This window comes from Mixophyes fleayi, chromosome 9, assembly GCF_038048845.1.
Source record: "Mixophyes fleayi isolate aMixFle1 chromosome 9, aMixFle1.hap1, whole genome shotgun sequence".
NCBI classification, from domain to species: domain Eukaryota; kingdom Metazoa; phylum Chordata; class Amphibia; order Anura; family Limnodynastidae; genus Mixophyes; species Mixophyes fleayi.
Window position 1 is genome coordinate 131,549,851 of NC_134410.1, and position 22,691 is coordinate 131,572,541.

The 22,691-nt window shown below is 42.0% G+C and overlaps 1 protein-coding gene across 8 annotated transcripts in view; it reads left to right on the top strand.

Moving 5' to 3' along the window:
- Window positions 1–22,691, top strand: part of RALGPS1 (Ral GEF with PH domain and SH3 binding motif 1) — a 312,153-nt gene that overhangs the window by 212,110 nt on the left and 77,352 nt on the right. For all 8 annotated transcript variants that reach the window (XM_075185799.1, XM_075185803.1, XM_075185804.1 and 5 more), the window contains exons 10-11: window positions 4,152–4,289; window positions 5,367–5,460. In XM_075185799.1, the coding sequence (XP_075041900.1) occupies window positions 4,152–4,289; window positions 5,367–5,460 (232 nt within the window). The remainder of the gene's footprint in view (window positions 1–4,151; window positions 4,290–5,366; window positions 5,461–22,691) is intronic.

A 22,691-nucleotide genomic window follows, 5' to 3' on the forward strand; every position in this document is an offset into this window, starting at 1 on the left:
TATGTTTGTAAAGCTGAGATTGTGACACTGATTGAGGAGATGAGATCACACACAGCTCATCCATCAGCCGGATCCATGTGCCCGGAGCACGGAGTGATTCCCACAGCTCACACTCACTGTCACTAGTGTAGAGACCCTTGGCAGACATACGGGTGTGAATCTGTCATCTTTATGAAATAGATACATTTCCCCCTTTGTCTGGGGTCTCTGATTAGAACATATGGGCATCATTTCTGCTTCTATTTTGCTGCAAACTTATACACTGAACCGTAGCTGCTTCCTCTTCTGAAATGTTCAGGAGCCCCCGGACTAGGGGGAAATGTCCTGCACTCCCGAGAGACCCACAGGGGTGCTTACCTGCAGAGTGGGGGGTATGTGCCAATATAACGCAGGCGCCCCCAACTCAGAGTACACAAAGTGACATCTACGCCTTGTCTTGCCCACTTGATGGTGCAATTATTTTCATACCTCCCCGGAAGGTAAAATAGACAGTTACTTAGAGCATGCATGATTTTAGAGCCCTGACTAAGCACAGTGCCTCGTACCTCACTAGTTCCCAGTCAATTACCCTTAAAGTATGATGATTGATTTTTATTTATAAGGCACCACACGGGTACCACAGCTCAGTGCATATTACCACTAAATCTTTCCTTATCTTCCCCCGGGAAGATATTTTGTATTCTCATTAGCTCAGGAATCTTAGATGTACAAATGTTATTAGAGGCTCTCTTTATATAAACCAGCGTGTATTCTGGGTATAATGGTCCTATAAGAGGCTGGGTGCCTGGGGCATTTGCCCCCTTTGCCGTGACCTAAATAAAACCCACAGGAGCATAGAATATTTAGCAGTGTGTATTGCTGCGTTCTGTACCAGAAGAATGCAGGATTTGTGCAGGTTTTCGTGAGATAATTGGATTACGGGAAGCGAGACTTATATATAGAGATCTGTGGGTTCAGTCTAGAAGTGAGAGGCAACTATTTATATTCAGGTAACTCCGGGATAAAGGCCGGCACTTTCCTCAGGGGGTGTTCGCAGCTTCCAATGTACCTGACCACAAACAAATGTTGTGTTTAGGCCAGAAGTACAGAAATATCCTGCAACACCTTCTGATGGACTCTGTGCTAACAGACGTTGACCGCAAAGGTCACGTTGAGGTTGTATCATGGAAAGTCGGAGTCTGATGATTATGTAGTTAGTCAGGAGTGAAAGGTGGGATTGATGAGAGGGGGGATTCAGGACAAATGACCTTATTATGACGTATGTAGCTATTTACAGTCTAACATTTCAGATATTGGGAAATACTCGCTCCTGTTGGCGTACTGGATAAACAGCGGGATTTGGTGACTGGGGCGGGTAAGATAAAGTGCCCCCTTTGAGCGGAATTACACAAGACCCTCTGTCTGCCTGACTCAGGGAATTTACGTTATGGTGGGAACTCACCAAAGTGACAGCTGTAGATACATGGCGGAAACCTTGTATTATCATTTACCGGTTTTTATAATAGGCTTAAAATGTGGAAACTGTTTCATATTCTCCACAACCATCTAGATTTAAAATGTTCTTTTTTTCTTTATGTGATCGATTTAAGCTGAAATAAAAAAGGATTTATGGTTTATTGCGTAAATCCATATTAACAGTATTTCTTGTCAAGTCTGAAAATAAGAAATTCAAGGAAACAATTTTGTTTGTTTCTGAATCGGTCTGAAAGATTTTGTTTTTAAATAATGTTTGTAAAACAAATTTTGTAAATTTGGCCGTATTTCTTAAACATACTTGTGTTTAGCAATAATATTTAATAATAATTTAGTACTTGATATTTAATTTAGCTATTGTTTCAAAATCTAACCTTAAAAACTCCTCTTTGTCTTTATACTGGTTGTAATTCTGGGTATTTGTTCCAGTTCTGTATGCCTCAACAACTGCACAGTATCACTTCTCTTGTTCTGTATGCTGGATGTAATGCTCAGTATCTGTTCCTATTATGTATGTGGGACAACTGCACAGTATCACTTCTCTTGTTCTGTATGCTGGATGTAATGCTCAGTATCTTAGTATAGTTATCAGATGCTGGGTTTTCTCCCACAGTCCAAAAACATACTGGTAGGTTAATTGGATGCTATTAAATTGACCCAAGTCTGTGTGTTTGTGTGTCTGTGTGTGTGTCTGTGTGTTAGAGAATTTATACTGTAAGCCCCAATGGGGCAGGGACTGATGTGAGTGAGTTCTCTGTACAGCGCTGAGGAATTGGTGGTGCTATATAAATATAGCAACTGGTGATCATCGCTGGACAATGCAAAGGGACAGACTGGGCGGACAGAGGCGGAAGCCCGCACCCCTCTTTAGACCAGGAGTGGCCAGCAGGGGGCACAGCTGCTACAAACAAGAACAGAAAGAATCCGTACAGCCGCACGCGCAGTGCAGAGTATTTGGCGGCCATTAACCTATGCAGTATTCTGTCTTGGGCATCCTGCAAAGTAGCAGCTATAACCCCCGTCCCCCCTTTCTGATATAAGATGGGGAGGGTCTATTTGTCACATACTTGCCCAGTCTCCATGGTGTCCCGTTAGGTCTCCCGAATTCCTAGAGGAGAGCAGCAGACCATTCTCCCGCCTCCTGTAGGAGGGTTACCTAGATCACGCAAATCATGTTGAATGGAGTCATTTTGGCCCTGCAATGTGCGGCCTGTCCCAGAGATAGAAAATCTTCTAATATCCAATTTATTAATAAAGGGAAATGCTTTATTTTATTAAGAAAACTAAAAGTAAAAACATTTATTCCTTAGCTAATTCCCGGGTCACTTGGGAAGTAGGCCTCCCCATGATCTGCTCCCGGCAATAACCTAAACGACTCGGGGGGGGCTTTGTTTAATAATGAGAAACCTACAGTCTCCTGACCTATGATAATAGAGATTTGGGTTTCCTGTCTGGTCAGCCTAGCGTGTAATCACTCACTGGGATACCTAGCTTAGGACTGACCCCCTGCGCTTACTATGTTACCCCCGCGGGGGAGACCGGGTTGTGTTCATCATGGCTGAATGACCATCATCATCATCACCATTTATTTATATAGCGCCACTAATTCCACAGCGCTGTACAGTGAACTTATTCACATCAGTCCCTGCCCCATTGGAGCTTACAGTCTAAATTCCCTAATATACACACACATACACACACACAGACAGAGAGAGACTAGGGTCAATTCTGATAGCAGCCAATTAATCTACCAGTATGTTTTTGTAGTGTGGTAGGAAACCGGAGCACCTGGAGGAAACCCACGCAAACACGGGAAGAACATACAAACTCCACACAGATAAGGCCATGGTTGGGAATTGAACTAATGACCTCAGTGCTGTGAGGCAGAAGTGCTAACCACTAAGTCACTGTGCTGCCCAATGATGACAACAATCTATATTTTGATAAGTTTATATGACATAGATGGGTATGATTCTGATACTCAGTGGGCAGACTATGTTGGGGGGAGTAGTCCCTGTTTACATACAGCTCGGACTGAGTGATGTGACAGAGAGGCCTTCCCAGCAGCAGAATGGTCCCAGGGAAATACTATAATGGTAATTATATACACTGGAAGTACAGGCGGACACAGTTCAAGGTTATGGTAATTTCTGCACATTGTCCAGTTACACTGCACCCCCCACAGCAGCGCTCATCAAATTATGTCTTATCTGTACCATATGATTGGGACCAAAAGAAAATGTATTCTCAGTCCCTGTTTTTGGTCCTGACCAGCAGGTTGCCGTGCGCACCTCTCCCACACTCTATACTGGGGAATAACCACAACACAAACTAACACAAATGAAATAGAGTAATCTCTCCGGCACCCCCCTATAATAAGCCACTTATTCTGTCCTTACCCAGCTGGCTCCTTATTACACAGCACTACAGAATACCTTTAATGAGCCACAATAAATAAAACGAGTATCTTGTTCTGTAGAGATCGCTGTAGTCTGTTTATTGTCAGGATTAATGACACTTTGTATAATTGTGTATATGAGACAGGGGAGAACTCCAGCTGTGTTTTATCATCTTACTAATTAACCTGATGGCTTCTGGTTATTGTCCTTCTAACCCGTCTTGTTTTATGTTAGAGGCTGCTCCTATTCATGTGTTCCTGTGTCTTTCTGTCGTTTCAGGGATTCACCTCCTGGATATCATCTATATAGACTCTGCGTACCCAGCGTCCGGCAGCATCATGGAGAACGAGCAAAGGTCCAACCAGATGAACAACATCCTGCGGATTATTGCGGATTTACAAGTATCCTGTAGTTACGGTTAGTGGTCCTCACTTTCTGTCTATACTTGTAGTACTTGTAGTACCTATATTCCACCACTAGCAAACTGACCCCTCAACAGAAACAAGCTCTAAAAACGATGGTACTCCCAGCTCCAGCAATATCATGGAGGGGGCTTGTTTGTTTAAAAATTAGCTCATTATTTAGGACTTCCAATCCCATAACGGCTGCTTACCTACCAAACAAGAGAACAGAACCAATTTTCTGCAACTGAAAGGGGGTGTCATCTCTCATCAGGTAGCCGTAGATTGGGTCTGAGCAACATTTAGGCGTTTTGATGGTGTGAACTATTTTGTCCTGAATTTCCACCAAGTAAATGTTGACTTTAATATGTCTGCCTCAAGTCAGGGCAATGTTTATAAAAGGAAGGGGGTGCCTGGCCCTAGATTGCTGGGTAATAGAATTCTGCATTCAGGGGTACAATGTTTGCATGTGAGAGTCGTGTCGTGTTCTCGCTCCATGTGCAGTTTTCTGGTTCTCTGATATATGCAGAGTAATGCAGCCAATGAACACTTGTTTGTTTGTTATGTTTTGTTCCTTTGAACTTTTTGTTGAGTTTATCCAGAAAATGCCACTTTCTAGAATGGGTCTTGGACAGCGCTCCTAGGAAAATCTTACACTTGGAGGGGATGTCGAGTGTGGGGGCCAATGTAGGCTCGAAGGAATCCAAGAATAATAGGAATCCCATCCAAAGCAACTGTAAAATTGATGTTTTTTCCTTCCAATTCCTGTCAGTGAGAAACAGTCAGAACAAGTGGAATCTGACAATTCTACTCAGCAGGTCGATGAGACCTCACTACATAATAAGCCCCTAAATCATATCAATCCGAGCTCAGCTGTCAGACACTGGAGAATGCAGAACGTGTGGCTCCAGAATCAGAATTAGGGGGTGTAAGGATTTATATATAATGTATAAAAGACAGGAATAGTCCTCTAAGCGAGTCTATACTAATGCATGATGTCATTATTAGGTTGGTTATTAATTAGCTTTCTAAATCTACTTTGTTTTATATTGTAAAGTTTAGAGTAACACCAATATTTTTTTACGCCCCACAGACCACCTTGTTACGTTACCCCACGTGCAGAAATACCTGAAGTCCGTGCGCTACATTGAAGAACTGCAGAAGTTCGTAGAGGACGACAATTATAAGTGAGTTACCTGATGATTCTTAGCGTTTTCCTGTGTATCATTTATCTTACTAATACTAGGATTTATTTTTAAACATGTAACACTGTAACCCAAATCTGAGCTGACTTACATCGCCTCTCTTCCTGTACTAGAAATGGGGTTAATTTTCCACCGTTCGGTTTCACGCCACACGCCGCGTTCCCAGCAATGTAAAAATAAGCTTCAAATATGCAAAAGTGCCGCGTTTAATGAAAGTGATGCCTCTCAATCTCATCATCAAAATAATCAAATAATGAAGATAAACCGAGCCATACTTTAGAAAAAAAAGTATGCCTCCTCTGATATGTACAGGGGCACACGGCTAGTTTGTAGAGACATCCCCAAAGATCAGATTTTAGGGTACATCTTGTCTTGCATGCCACGCAGTGCGCTTTGTAATCTAAGTCTAGTGATGTCACTGCTTCCTTGTGAATACAGATATAAATCAGATGCCGCCACTGTCTGTAGGTAATCGGTACCCTGCAAAATAGGTTTAATTCATGAGACGGTCGCTGCCAGAAAAGAAGACTTTATTGTGAGTCTCGGTGCAGATGAATCATTGCTCCAGTCTGAGCCAAAAAGCAGCTGTTTCCTTTTAGAGTTGGGCAACGAGACTTTTCATTTTTCCAGATCTTTGCTTCCCTCTATATGTGCCGCATTTTGACATTTCAGTCTCCGCTGGGGATACAAATGTGTAATGTCAATAATGCAGGCATTGTTAAATAAGCCTTTGAATTTAAATGTTTCAGAATGTACATGTCATGTACACATTCCATTACAATTCACAGGCGGCTCATCTGGGGGAAACTGGAGCTTTTCCTATCTATGGAAATGGCTGCAGGAGCAGAGAGAGCTTCTAAATTGTATAAAAATCAGTAATAACTTTCAGCCAAGTCTCCGAACGTGAACCAAACGATACAGGAGAAGTCTTGCACCAAGGAATTGTGGGTAGGGATATGCAACTGATGTGATCACAGATGCTCTTTGCCGTTTAAATGAAAACTTAATGTGACTGTGTGTATAACAGAGTTAATCAGTCTTGTTGAACTACAAGGATCAGCATGCCCTGACTAGTTGACATCCTCTAATCATTGGTGAATGTTTTACTGCTTAACCTCATTTTTTTTCTTAATTTTCTTAGTGACGTTAATTGCACTGAACGCATCTGTTCCTCAGGGATTTGCTCCAGCGGGAGTTGTGTGTCAGGGACGATGGGCTGTAGCGTTTAACTTTCTTAATTTTAGGAGAAGTAAAATCCATTTTGCATCCCTTTCATACCCCCCTTTCATGTTATTCATAGCCAGGAGTTCACATCTAAAGGGTATTTACATTTAAGGATATTTTAGTGTGTTTGAGGACAGGATATGGAATATATTAATGTAACGGAAATGTATCAAGCGATGAAACAAAGAAATATTACCCAGCTGTTGTCTCCCCCTGGGGTATTAAGTGTCTGTAGAGTGTCGTATTCACCCATCAGGCTTAACGCAGCAGTAAATGGAATTTAGCTTTTAAACTGCTATATAGTTCCGGTATCTATTTACTGATCCCATGGATAAATGCTGGGATGTGTAGTCCCCACATATTATAGTGACTGTTCATGCTGTGCACTGGGCTCTGTGGCGAGGGCACAGTACAATACATTATATTCATCCCTGGTATTTACCTGTCACGTGGAGATAAAGTGTAAGCAGTCCCTGTTACCATTCCTGGTATAATTTATATTATCTGAGGATTAATTCATGAGAGGAGTTAAACAGGAAATTCCCTGCCTGCCTCATCACAGATGTATAGACTAGATACTATATTTATCCACAACCGGCCATTCATATATGATACAGAAAAGAATGGTCCTGTTATGTCCTTGGGTACGTCGCGTGGAATCCGAGGTACCGTGGAGCCGGGATCGTTTTACATCCTTAAATTAGCAAGTGAGATCTGTGCAGAGAGACGGTTCTAGATCTCCTCTTATAGTCAGACGTGGCTCCGTTCCAAGACACAGAAACAAAACTAGATATCTTATAGAGATTTACATCTACTTTGTTAATAAATGGACTTTGTGGCTCTAAACTTATACTTTGTATAGAAATGTATCTTTCTGGTGGTTTGCTTTTAATTACACAATAGCGCTTGTTTAATAAGTTTTAATAGTACTGTAACCCATAGCACCCAATAGTATATAGGATCCATTAATCTGACATCTGATTGGTTGTTGTGGTGGCCTGGTGTGACAGCGGGTCTTCAATTGCAGAGACAAAAATTATATTGTCCCCTTCATTACTGCACGTTACACCGTCTCTTCCTGTATTTCAATATCTTTATAATTTTGCATTTTTGGGAATTCCAGAAGTTCTAAAATAATGTAAAATATTACTTAGCATTCATAACGATTCAGCGTCGGTTTCCTCACTCCTGTAAAGGTGTTTTTTTCCTTCAAATGCCCCTCCCTCTGTTGTCAATGCCCCTCCCCCACTGAACTTACCATTCTACTGAATGGGAGGAGGGGCTCCTTTAGAGGCAGAAGAAGCGAGGAGAGCGTTGTTGGACTGTTACAGATACCTGCTGGATCAGGAGAAAGGCCAGGCCCAGTTAAGTCATATTCTGTATTATTATAAAAATTATTGATTTCCAACCAAAACATGTTTCAGGTTTGGGTGAAGTTATCCATTAAGAGAAAATGGTACCATATAATTGAAGTATAATCTGATTAGAAATGATTAAAACAGTTTTGTTTGGTGCTTATCAGATATCACCAAATACCCATTCCAGTGACCCCGTGTTACCAGACTTTACCATATTGGCATACAGCCAGAACCAGCACCGTATTCTAACTCCTTAAATCTTCACTCTGGACCTGAGCGCAGTTCGTTTAATTCACAAGGGAAATGATCGATTCTCTGTTACCATGGGATCCCCAGCCCTGGCCTCTCGCTGAGGACGATGCGATTCAGATGATTATTTACCAAGAAGGTAAAATGAGGAAACTGGTAACAAAGAGATCCCGGGAATGTGAAACATTTGTAGGATTAAAACCTTAACAAAGCGGTCTCTGCACGTCCCCTAAAATAACAAGAGGCTCTGACAACAGCCTCCCCCCTCATCCTATTCATCACCAGGAGTTATTTACAAAACCTTACACGACCCCTATTTAAGTACACTTGAAACTAAAGGCTTTCTGAGCTTAATAAATATATATATATATATATATATATATATATATATATATATATATACTAGTATTCAGAGCTGGCTGATTTCTGTATTCAGTTGGGACCCTCACGTTAGTGCCCTGCTTACACCCTCTAAACCCCCTCCCTGTAAAAACTGTCACTACCCTATTATTTAGTACAAAGCAGAGAGGGACATGATCTTATTTTCACATGTGACCATTTAAAGGAACCCCACACGTTTGCAGAAAAGAGTAATGTCACTAAAAGATTGTTCGCTATCCCCCCCTCCACATTGGTGTTAGAGATATGCACTGATTCCTGATTGGTTGCTCATACTGGTGAGAATACATCACCCTCCTGACCATATTCTACAGCCGCACAGGGTCCTAGAACCTGAGATCCACTGATTGTGACTTGTCTAATATATTCTAATGCAAACCATCTCTTGTAGGGTCTGACACACAGACACATTATGGATTGAAACCCACCAACTCTCCTTTTATTTTTTATTTTACTTTGTAAATTACTTTTATTGGTTTTTATTTGTAAATTCCGAATTAATGTCTATCCTAATTACTAATTAAAATGCAAATAATTTACAATACTAGTAGTACAACCTTAACAGTAGTTCAAAAAAATTTGGGGTCTGGTTCAAACGTTATTGCCTAGTCTGTTAACACTTTATATGCCGGAGAGATGTCATATTGGCTGAGCCCAACAATGGCTGCTTCCACTGGTGTCAGTTCCACTACTAAATCACCATCATCACCATTTATTTATATAGCGCCACTAATTCTGCAGCGCTGTACAGAGAACTCGCTCACATCAGTCCCTGCCCCATTGGAGCTTACAGTCTAAATTCCCCAACACACACAGACATAGACTAGGGTCAATTTGTTAGCAGCCAAATAACCTGCCAGCATGTTTTTGGAGTGTGGGAGGAAACCTACGTAGCTAAATCTAGATTTCTGTTCACAGATCAGCCGCACATTATTATTATTATTATTATTATCTTTGACTTCTAAGGCGCCACAAAGGGTCCGCAGCGCCATACATTACATATACAGAAAACAGAACCAAGACACAACATGATACAAAACTATATACAAACACAGGTGACAGGGTAAAGCAAATCAGATAAACTCTGGGACAGATAGTGAAAGTGATGGTAGAAATCAGCGAGAAGAAGGCCGAAGCTTAAGAAAACAGGGCTAGGGAAGCAGCCAAGAGGTACAGAGGGTGAAGGAACAGTAGGCGCACACAAGGAAAGAGGACCCTGCTCCTGAGAGCTTACATCCATTAGACATAACTCCACACCCCAAACAGCAACGTTACCTTAATGATAAGAAAAATCTGGGTAAAAACACAGATGTACAGATAAAGCAATGTATTTAGTAAAAGTTGCAAGAGGGTGTGTAGATATGATGTAACACGTATAGGCGGAAACACATGTCTGTAGAGAAGGAAGATTTGGGGATATGTGAGAAATGTGTCACACTGACCACTGGGGGCAGCATCCTCTTATGTTACTAGGGGTCACACATTATTCTTACAGAACTACCAACATTAATACTGAGAATACACAGACGTTATGTAGAGGAATAAATCACGGCAATCGCTCTCCGAACGTGCCCCAGTTGATGCATGTTAATGTAATTCTTATGGCTGTATTACGAGCCATTGTCAGGAGCTGTAAAAATCTGGAAGCGAGAAAGAGCTTTGTCTTCACATATAGACGACAGCGGTATTAAAGGCTCTGGGTGCCCTGTAGTCATATGAGAAAGTGAAAACTCTGCTCACTTTATAAAGCCATTTGTTATCCAGCCCGGATCAGACCTTGAGACTTCAGTAATCTTCTCGTAAATCACCTGCAAGTTGTATATCTTTTACTACTGTAGGTATCCAACACAGCTGCAGGAAACCGTATAGAGAGTCTCTGCCTGCAAAACAGTCTGGAACTTTGTGAAATGAAACAAAAATGATGAAATACTCGTTAGGTCTGTTCACACTGTTTATTGAACACAGCTCAGGTCATTTCTAAAATGCGAAACGCGCAAGTCCTTGTTGCTGGTGATTTGAGTTGCGGTGGCGCTTAGTTTTTTGCTAAAGTACATGGGCTGCAGAGCACAATGGTGGCGTCTTCAGAGAGGCCGGGGTTTGCAGTGACCGATGGGAGGAGTTGGGGAGGGGGCATAGAGAGTAAGCTCATTGGTGCACCTAGTTTAGGGGAGCTGCGCAAAAGCCAGGCTTGATTTTGCAGAGCAAGATTATTGAATTTAGGAAGTTAGGGAGAAGACGCATTTTAAAGGGTGTATCTTGATCACACAGACATTTTTATTCGGTCAGAACACTTTTGCACCTGCTCTGATTGGGGTTTGTCCCATACTTTCTTTACGCCCTCCATTGTATTTGTAGGCGGACTTTGAGCAAGAGTCGCAGATTGGACTTAATATATCCAGATGTCAGATGACCCTGGCTGGTCTCTGTGCATGTTGGTGATCTCTGAAAACTTCTTTTCATGTTTTGAGACACCCCCCCTCAGCCATATTCACATCACGCACACAAGATGCCTGCACTATAATAAATTCTAAACGTTTGTTTTATCCCTTCGTGTCCTTGAATGGTCTTGGCCATATTATCAGTCTGCGTGTTATTCTTGTATTATATTTTTATGTATGGGACTGGACAGCAGCCAAAGCATCGTTCATGCGGTACGTGTGAGCGCTGTGCACTGGTTATTATCTGGATGAAATATGACTTGGGATGGATGGCGGATCACGGATAGTTGGAAATACATGTTGAAGTTTCACTGTGGAAGATCAGAGGTTTAATTCTGAGTTTTGTGCCAAGACCAGTAACCGCTCTCCGTAAGGATAACTTTCTCATTGCAGAAAATTAGTTAGATAGTCCCGCGTGTGTTGGCCTGCAGCTTAGTTGTATTCCTAGGAGACCTAACACTGAACCTGAGATTTTGTGTCATCATTAAACAGTGAGGTCGAAAAGACACCAGTCCATCAACTTTAACCTATCGTAAGTTTTACATGTGTGGATCAAGAATAAGGCCAAACAAAAAACCCAGAAACATGGACCATAGTCCATCTGCCCTTACAGTCTATCTAACTACAGTCTCTGGCTGGCTGGCAGAGCATGCTGGGTCTTGTAGTTCTACAACAGTCGGGGAGCCACAAGTTAACTAATTCTGCTGTAGAGACCACATTATTTCTCTTTACATCATTCCCCCACCAATACCTACGCGACACAACCCTTCCTAAACCCACAATGACTCTTGCCCAGGGCCGTGCCTAGGTACACTTCATATAAACCAGGGTCACCTTCAGATCCCCAATACCGGCTGGTCTCTGCTTGCTCAGCGAAGATAAAACTCGCCCATAGAATTTACTGGGAGAGTGACCCTTGTATAGGAACAGAAAACAGGGACATCGTATCACACCTGCCAACATTCACCATATAAAAATTGGGACATATGGCCACACCCCTCATCCTGGCCCATCAGCCACACCCCTGTTCTCAAGGTAACAATAAGATTGCCCCTCACACCTCCTCCCAAACCAAAGAAAATGGTATCCCATATGAAATGAATTTTGCTGGGCCATTAAGCACCATTAGTTGTGTCTCTGAGAGCCTCGGTGCAGTAACTGTATGGGACCAATTCCAACTCATTCTGTTCTTTTAGGTACATGGAGTCTAATTTGAGGTAAAGAAGAGTTCTAAGAATTCTTGCCTTCTCGAATGCAAAAGACAAAGTCGTTGCATGGCGCCTTCACTCACCATTGTGTCCTGAATATGAGAGATTAATGTGAGTTTTAGTAGAAGTTCTCCTCTGTTTCCACAAACACCTGGCTGCCCATTGTCCATGTTCATTCTCAGGACCCCACGTGTTTGTGTAACTGCTGTGTCAGGTCCAGACATCTGGGCAGCCTCCTCTGAGAACACATGTTGGTGCTTATGGACAAGGCCCAGTTTCAGGGTTACCGTACAATAACCTGAGATAATGTCTGTAACAGATGGAATGATGTGTAGGAGGTCTGATTACCTCGCCACTCGCACATGCCTGGTGGAATGTAGGCTGTTTTTGTGGCTAGGTTTGGAAGCTCCACGGTTAGTCTGTGTTAACGCTGTTCATTTTTATAACAAAGCGGTGGTCTGGAGTTGTTTAGGAATTAATGGGTCACACTAAATTCAATTTCGGGCGTTACGGTTTGTCAGCATGAAATCTCTGTAAATCATATCGGTATGTTATCTGTGAGTGGTGTTTGGAAAACAGCAAAGTTTTGCAGATCTCTAGGGAGGTTAGATCAAATCATAAACCAATTACTGTTATAGATTCTAAAGGGGGCTGAAAAATGTATATAGTGTTGTGTAACATTCACTGTGCTATGGATGGGATGGGGGCCAGTGTGGCCTCTGCTCGGACTGGCCATGACAAATCTGGCATTGGATTCACTATAAATCTACAGACACGTCAAGGAAGTTGCTTCCAGTCATATAAATTGACAGAAGGACCCGCCATGTTTCATAAAAGACTGCTTACTGCACATGGCCACAAGATGACTAATATGCTAATTACCCCAACTAACATGCTAAATAGCACAATCAGCAATCTAACCATGCCTGCTGCAACCCCCTACTCCTCCTTTATGCTGTCCACTGGAGAGATGCACTGAGCAGTGGGTTGGGGGCAGACCGCTGCTCGGTAAGCTATAAATGGGAATCGGGCAATAGGAGGAGACTTATATTCCCGCAAAAGGCTTTAAATACCATGTAAACCAGAAGAGGAACATCACACAGGAGACAGGTCCTAAGTATTACACAGTAACAGTTTAGGGTGTATGCAAACAGAACTTTAGAATAAACTTTTAAGACACTGAGAATGAAATGGATATAGAGTATATATCTCATCCACTGAACACTGAATTTATGTATTTAGTTGCCAGTGATAATATCTAAGACTGACATCTGAGATGACCCAGCAGACTCTTGGCTAAGACCTGTATACCGTATAATCTTAGCTGCTCTGTCATCAACCTTAGTAAGTCCCTTTAAATGACCGTGTCCTCATCATCCACCTGTCTTTCCATTTCATGGATTGTTTTATATAAAGATCTTACTATACGGGAAGTGCTAAACCGTCAATATAAATCTGGTAGAGGACAACGTCTAAGCAATTTGGAATTCAGGTCTTAGAATAAAACGCTGTCTTAGCCAGGAGTCTGTGACCTTGCCAATGACCAGTACAGATGCTTAGAAAACATATATAATTTGTTACAATTTTTTTTTTTCCAGTTACTTTTTTAATTGATATTGGAAATGATACCATAAAACAATTACAACATTAAAAACCAGAAACAATCAAGTACATTTGTCTTGTATACATTACAGTAGGCGTTCACCAAAGCATCGCATTATTCATTTATGTTATGATATTAAGGTACAAGTACTGAGGATTAGCAGTATATTATATTACCCAAATCACGTCTTCAGCTGCGCCACAATTTCCATTATCGTCATTATTACTCTCAGATTAGTTTCCAGACATCTCTTGCATATTTGATCAAATATTTCCTCTACTCCGGTATGTTCATTTTTTGAAGCGGCATAAAATAATCATATTTATCCACATAATCACCGTGGGTGGCTCTTGTTCTTTCCATTCAAGCATTGGCCATTTAACACGCAGCAGAATCCTCAGGTAGGATCTATGTTCCAGATCATCTCCAAGGTCCGATACACAAACAGCGGGGTCTCTCATTGCCGGGAGAGATAATTTATCACTTAAGAGACTCTAGGATCTCTGAGTCTCTGGAATTGTGCACATTCTCGGGGCTTACACATGTAGAAAACTGTTCAGTGACATTTAACATTATTATTATTATGTTATTATTAGCCTTCATAGGCCCCCACAAGATGTGCGCAGATCCGTACAGATTACAAACCATAAGACCGTACAAGGTATAACAACACAGAGGAAATTTTTGCGCGGTTTTCCTCCAGGTGCTCCGGTTTCCTCCCACACTCCAAAAACATACTGGTAGTTTAATTGGCTGCTATCAAATTGACCCTAGTCTGTGTGTGTGTGTGTTAGGGAATTTAGACTGTAAGCTTCAATGGGACAGGGACTGATGTGAGTGAGTTCTCTGTACAGCGCTGCTGAATTAGTGGTGCTATATAAGTAGATGATGATAACACTATAACTCCTGAAGCTCACCGCACAGCTAATAGTATCCAGCTACAGGAAGGCTGGAAGAGGGGAGCAGGGTAAATTCGGCACATACTGAGAACCTGTGCATAGGAGTGTGGGCGCAGCTAACAGATTAGAAGCTGCCAAAAGAGGTGCAGAGATCAGCAGGATTGGGGTCAAGGGGCAGAGAGCCCGAGGAGGAGGACAGAGTAACTGGAGCAAGAGTTATAGGTAGTGACACAGGAGGGAAGAGGACCCTGCTCGTAAGAGCTTATAATCTAAAGGAAGAGCAAACAGACAAACACAAGAGGGAGTCGATGAGGGGGATCTGGGGCAAGAGGTACGAGTGGGAGAGATGGATAATGATGAGGGTGAGGTAACCAAAACATGGTGAGATGCTTAATCGGATGACTGGTAGGCTTTTAAGAACAGGTGAGTTTTTAACCTTCACTTCAATTAAATGTGATGCGTTAAATGTCGATTTAAAGGGTGATACCTCTGTATGAATAAGACTGTCTTCCTCTGAATTACATCAGTCCAAGGATAAGGATTCTGTAAGTCCCGTGGCATAGACCCATTTAGGGGGGTAGTATTCTGGCAGGGTGCGCTCACTATGTCACTCCTTATTGGTGGTTCTGCTGGTTGTTGGCACTAGACCCCCAGACTATGTTTACTTTGTTTCGATTGCTGTCAAACTGTGAGAATCAATTGTGTACCAGTGTGGTCCTCCAGTTGTAGGCTGATAATCACCAGGAACTGGATGTAGGGTGTAACTGCTGCAGCTCCTCTTTGCTGGTTGCTCTGCGTCCTTTGGATCAGGACTCTCTGGCAGCCAGCAGAGGACTGAGCCTGGACTGAGATAACTAAGCAGGAGATTGAATTTATTGGTTACAGGGACACAACGGGGACATAAGTCTCATAGGAACAAGCAGGATCTTAGTAGTAAGTTATAGGTCCTATTGTTCCTATACAGTTCTATAACATTTAGTAATAGTCTCATCATTTATGGTGATAGCCGGCTGTATCCTTGTAGAGGAGTTATACAATATTTCTGACAATTTGATGCTGCTTCCCATAATGGCTGTCCCTAATGAGGTGGACATGCTCCTTGAACTGCTGAGTATTTAGGGTAATTCTCGGGACACCGAATGGACTCATATAAGATTAAGAGTGTCGTCTTTGATTAATGCAACATATTTCTTAGTAATTGGAGTGATGTGAAATCTATAATGGAATTTGGGGAGTATAATCATTTTGATGAGATGAAGTTTCCCAGGAATGATAAGTAGCACCTGAGACCACAGCCTTTGTAACCGGGTCTGAATTCAGAAACAATCCCTAAATCACAACATTCTCCTCCACAAACCCTCTCAGTATTTCAGGAATGGTTGGGGAATAGGGTCTACAGGGAACAGGATTGTTTTTCCACAATATTTTTAGGTTCCAATTTTGCCATATTTATTAACCACCTGCAGAGCCAAAGACGGTCAGACAACTTAGGGGGGTATATCGCTTGGATACAATGATATGAGCCCCTCAGTCTCCGCACTACCCCAAGTTAGCGTTGCCAGTGGCTGAAGCACAAAGACAAAAACAGCAGGAGTCTGTCACCCCCCTTCTCTTGTACCCCTGCCCAAGGGACAACTTTCCGAGTATTATTTGTTCTAATGCATTCCACTGGATGAGAATATAATAGCTGGATCCACTTTATAAAGTTGGGGCCAAATCCAAATTTCCACCAAACTTCCCAAAGAAATCCCCATCCTACAGACACGAGAGCTTTAACGGCATCTTAGGGCACAATTATTATTTTTGAAGTTTAAAAGTAAAATAAAATTCAGTATTTTTGATGTGTTGTAGTGAGGTGTAACTTGCAAAGTCCTTCCAGTCACTTCCATATTGGCAGACTTCACAGGATAATGCAGTACTGCAAGGCTTGGATGTATATCTTATTTCTAAGGAGTGCCTTATATATATATATAGCCAATTTCAGGTCAGCGATATCCGTATGTCTTCAGATTTGATCTGTGCATACACCGAGACATGCATTTATCATGCGTATAGTTCAGTCATTGAAGTCCTGCTCAGCACAGGAAAGCCAGATCATAAAACGCAAGCATGCTTTAGATTCACTTATAAGACTATATTCTTTACACCGAATAGAGCAGCTATATCATGGGTCTAACACTTGCCACATTTCCTCTATAGCCACTGGGTCCTGGAGTTGCTATCAACCTATACTTATTGACTGATTGTACTCCACTTTTCCTCCTGTACTGAACTCCGATTGGCTGCTAATTGCAGTGCATTGTGGGAGTGGAAAACAAGTTTTCTCAGCCAAGCAAAGACTGATGGCAACACTGGGAACCAACTAGGGGGTGAGAGCGCTGCACCAGGAAGGGGGTCTGTACTGTACACCAGTCACAAAGACTAGCTGTCATAAAGAGGATCTTTTTTTGAATACTAGCTACCAAGAAGAGTTCTGTATTCTATACTAGCATTAAAAATGGGGTCTGTATTGTACACTAGCCAACAAAAGCAGTGGTCTGTAATACACCTCTTTATGAAACAAAGTTCATCCAGCTAGTTACTTCAGACCCGCACCAGTGATTCTCAATTTTAAATGATATTGTTATTGTCCACGACAGATCTGCTCCACTGGTGCAGTTCTGTCGTGTTTGCAGGTATTGAGGATTGGGATCTCTATGTTTAATGCACATCTGTTGAAGGGCATGTGAATAACGCCTCTAATTTGCTTTCATTTCTTATTTTGAAAACACAATTTATTGGCAGCCAGAAATCTCCGGCATACTCCCTGGTATTACTTCACAATAATTACCCTATAGAGGCACAACAGCTATGACTGTATGTCAGGCTGCAGCTGACTTTTAGGGAAAGAATAACATAAGTTTAACAGGTGCTTAACGGATGATGTCCTCATCTAGTGCTGTGGTCTGAGCAGGGGTCTCCAGAGTACAATCTACCATACAGACTGGAATGACAACCAGTGTTGGTAAGAATAATTACATGTGCTCAGATTGCTTTAAGGCATGTTACACATGAAAACAACTTTAAAGTAATGGATGCTGTGTAGATCTATTCTTACTGAATGCAAATAGTGCGCTTCCATGTTGGGAAACCTAAGCAATTAATATATGATTTTTATGGTCATGGAAATTGGGGGATTGTTCCACCGGAGTTTATGGCTGATATATTTACATTTACATTTTTATGTGCATAATATCCTCCCAGAGCAAAATATTTAAATACAGTATTATCATTTAATACTTGATCCACATTATGACCCAGTGCTGTCTGTGACATCTGCCCTACAGGCACCTCAGTTTATCAGCTCCGTTGTCCCTGGCAACACTCCCCCCTATGGAGGTGGTGAGCACACCCCCTTCCTCCTGAATGGTGATTGGCTGAGCTGGAAGACAGAGGTGCCAATAAAGACAGTGCGGAGTCTACCAAAGGATATTTTATAATAATATTACTAGTTGATAAATACTTACCCAAACACAACCTATTAGAATATTGTTCTTAGTGGACATCACCTGCAAATTCCCTCCTTTTCCCACTCACTCACTCACTCACAGCAAAACGCTGAGATGCGAACAATGAAAATCCACATTTGGCTTTACACAACGTTGTAAACCTATTCCAATACAGTTGTAGGGTGCCTATTATAACAGAAATATTCATGATTGTGTAAGTCCTTTCTATAGGAGGACCCTAGACTTAGGCCCAGTTGGCCCTTCTAATACTGGAATTATTTCTTACCTAAAGACGCACCACAAGTCATGCTCTTACCCAATGACATACTCCAATCTCATGCTCTTACCCAGTTAAGTAATCCAGTGTCACGCTGTTACCTGATGAAGCACTCCAATGTCATGCTCTTACCCAATGACATAACCCAATGTCATGCTCTTACCCAATGACATATCCCAATGTCATGCTCTTACTCAATGACGTAACCCAAATGTCATGCTCTTACGCAATGACCTAACCTAATGTCATGCTCTTACTCAATGACGTAGTCCAGTGTCATGCTGTTGCCAAATGGCAGCTCCAATGTCATGCTCTTACCCAATGACGTAACCCAGTATCATGCTCATTCCCAATGTCATAACCCAGTGTCTTGCTCTTACCCAATGTCGTAACCCAAATGTCATGCTCTTACCCAATGACGTAACCCAGTGTCTTGCTTTTACACCGTGATCTAACCCAATGTCATGCTCTTACCCAATGACGTAACCCAAATGTCATACTCTTACCCAATGACGTAACCCAAATGTCATGCTCTTACCCAATGACGTAACCCAGTGTCTTGCTTTTACACCGTGATCTAACCCAATGTCATGCTCTTACCCAATGACGTAACCCAAATGTCATACTCTTACCCAATGACGTAACCCAAATGTCATGCTCTTACCCAATGACGTAACCCAGTGTCTTGCTTTTACACCGTGATCTAACCTAATGTCATGCTCTTACTCAATTACATAATCCAGTCTCATGATGTTACCAAATGGCGCACTCCAATGTCACACTCTTGACAAATGATGTAACCCAATGTCATGCTCTTACTCAGTGATGTAACCCAATGTCATGCTCTAAAACCTCAGTGGGTAAGGCACTGACTGGAGGGGCTGCCCTCTAGGATTGGCCTATTTGCATATTGTTACTATGGAGTAGCTTAAAGATCATCTTCGGCCCAGTCTTTGTTTTATCAGACCGGTCTGTTTAGCACTACAAATGCTGTTCTATCCTGTACTGATGAGTCCTAGCAAGGACAAAACAGGCTGTCTAACTGTGGATAGTGTCTGTCCCCACAAGTTATGCTTTAAAAAACAGTAGGTAAAGCATAGCCTCAAAAGGCTGCCATTACCCAAATATCTAATCTCCCCAAAACAGGATGAGTTATTTGTATCTTGTAAAATGAAGGACAACAATATAACCATATGCACTAGAATCCCACAAAAACATAATATAGAGGAGACAGGTTCTAATGGCGGATGCACAATGAGACAAGTGTACGTTCATCATCATCATCATCAGCTATTTATATATTGCTACTAATTCCGCAGCGCTGTACAGAGAGCTCACTCACATCAGTCCCTGCCCCATTGGAGCTTACAGTCTAAATTCCCTAACATACACACACACACACACATACACACACACAGAGAGATTAGGGTCAATTTTTTGATAGCAGCCAATTAACCTACCAGTATGGTTTTGGAATGTGGAAGGAAACCGGAGCACCCGGAGGAAACCCACGCAAACACGGGGAGAACATACAAACTCCTCACAGATAAGGCCATGGTCGGGAATTGAACTCATGACCCCAGTGCTGTGAGGCAGAAGTTCTAACCACTGAGCCACCGTGCTGCCCAAGTTATGCAGAAAACCTTTGCTTGAAATATTTATTATTAAGCAAATTGTTCTACTCCCCTCCAGAAGAACAGGAAATTCTCCTCGTTAGCTTACTAAGCCCTTTGAACAATAGCAAAGAGTTTCCGATAATATGTAAAAATATGAGCCATAAAAGCAGTGTTTGTATCCCGTGCTCCTAGTAACGTATTAATAATTACTTTTGTTTGAGGGATTATTAGGTAAGGTCCTGTCATGTAGTTACAAGTTCCCCACCCGTTCCTGATTCCTTCTGACTTTACACGTGTTCCGAGTAATACAACTATGTGACAACAACAGACACACATGTTTTGGGTTAAACGCACTCAGAGAGCGATCCGCAGCCGTGCGCTCTATATGTAGAAATGCACCTAATCCAGGCAATTATAGCGTGTCCTTTTACAGCAACTCCATCCAGTCTCGTTCCATAATAGATGAGGCTATAATTCAGCTGACCTCAGTGGAAAACTCCAAATGTCGTCATTCCAGAGGATTTGCCTGTAATTTGGCAAGCGGCTGGGGAAATGACTAGAAGGCAAAATACATTGTATCCCTCCTTGTTACATGTCAGTTATTGGTACCATGAGGCAGATACACAGGAATGCTCAGCTCATATGTCAGTGCGTTATAAGTTCTTGTTATAGCACCCTGGAGAATGTGATTTGTTATAAATACTGGTAAACATTTGTTAAAAAGTAAAGGTTTATTCTGGAATTGAACGTAAGCGATTTAAATATAGATTCTGTCACCTGCCAACAAATTCTGATGACTCTTCTGTTCCCCGTTATTACATGTGATACATTTTTAGCTTTACGCCATTCAGTTCTTCAATTTTTGGCGCTGTTGCGATCAAAAGAAGAACTTACCACGCCTATGTTATTTCCCCATAGAAAGGACAGGGCAGGCCCGGAAACTGCTATTCATTGTGTTACTTTGTCTCGCAGTTGTTGCCTGGACCTGCTCACCACAGATTCAGGGATAATGAGACGCATAATTGTTGTAACATTTTATCTTTAAAAAGCCTAAAAACACTTCTATTACTACAAAAACATATATTTTTATACTACTGCCTTCATTTGTAACACTATCACATGCTTTCAGGAATAGAAGAATTAATACTTTATTTTTTATCAATTAGCAAAATGTAAAGTGAATAAACAGAAGAGAAATCTAAATCAAATCAATATTTGGTGTGACCGCCCTTTGCCTTCAAAACAGCATCAATGCATCAATTCTTCTAGGGACACTTGCACACAGTGTTTGAAGGAACTCGTCAGAGAGGTTGTTCCAAACATCTTGGAGAACTAACCACAGATCTGTGGATGTAGGCTTGCTCAAATCCTTCTGTCTCTTCATGTAATCCCAGACAGACTCCATGATGCTGAGATCAGGGCTCTGTAGGGGCCGTATCATCACTTCCAGGACTCCTTGTTCTTCTGTACACTGAAGATCGTTCTTAATGACATTGGCTGTATGATTGGGCTCCTTGTCCTGCTGCAGGTTACATTTGGAGCCAATCAGGGGCCTCCCTGATGGTATTACATGATGGATAAGTACCTGCCTGTATTTCTCAGCATTGAGGACACCATTAATCCTGACTCCATTTGCCCCAAACGTGCAAGGAACCTCCACCATGCTTCACTGCTGCCTGCAGACACCTATTATTGTACTGCTCTCCAGCCCTTCGGCAAACACACTTCCTTCTGTTACAGCCAAATATTTCTGACTCATCTGTCCTGACCACCTGCTGCCATTATTCTGCACCTCAGATCCTATGTTTTCGTGTATAGTTGAGATGCTTGGCCTTGTTTCCATGCTGAAGGTTGGCTTTCTGGACACAATTATTCCACATAGACCACATCTGGTCAGACTTCTCTGAACAGTCACTGTTTTTTTCCAGTTCTGAGCGGATGGCTCTGCTGGACATCTTCCGATTTCGAATGAGTTTCCTTGGCCGACCACTGCATCTACGGTCCTCAACGTTGCCCGTTTCTTTGTGCCTTTTCAAATGACCTTGAACAGCATATCTGAAAACCCCAGTCTGCTCTGAAGTATTAGCTCGGGAGAGACCTTGCTGATGCAGTATAACTACCTTGTGTCTTGTTGTGCTCAGTCTTGCCATGGAGTATGACCTGTGACATGAAACGGTCTTCCACAACCTCACTTGTGCAGCAGAGGTTGGCTGCTCCTCACCCAGTTTTAAGCCTCCTACACTACTTTTTTCATTCATTCATTTATTGATCCTGTTTCAACCTACATATGAAAATGATGATCATTATTACCTGTTTGGTATGGTTGGTTAGTCATACATCTGAATATAATTCTACAAAAATCCTTGACTTTGTGCAAGTGTACCTAGAAGAATTGATGTTATTTTGAAGGCAGAGTGGTCACACCAAATATTGATTTGATTTAGATTCCTCTTC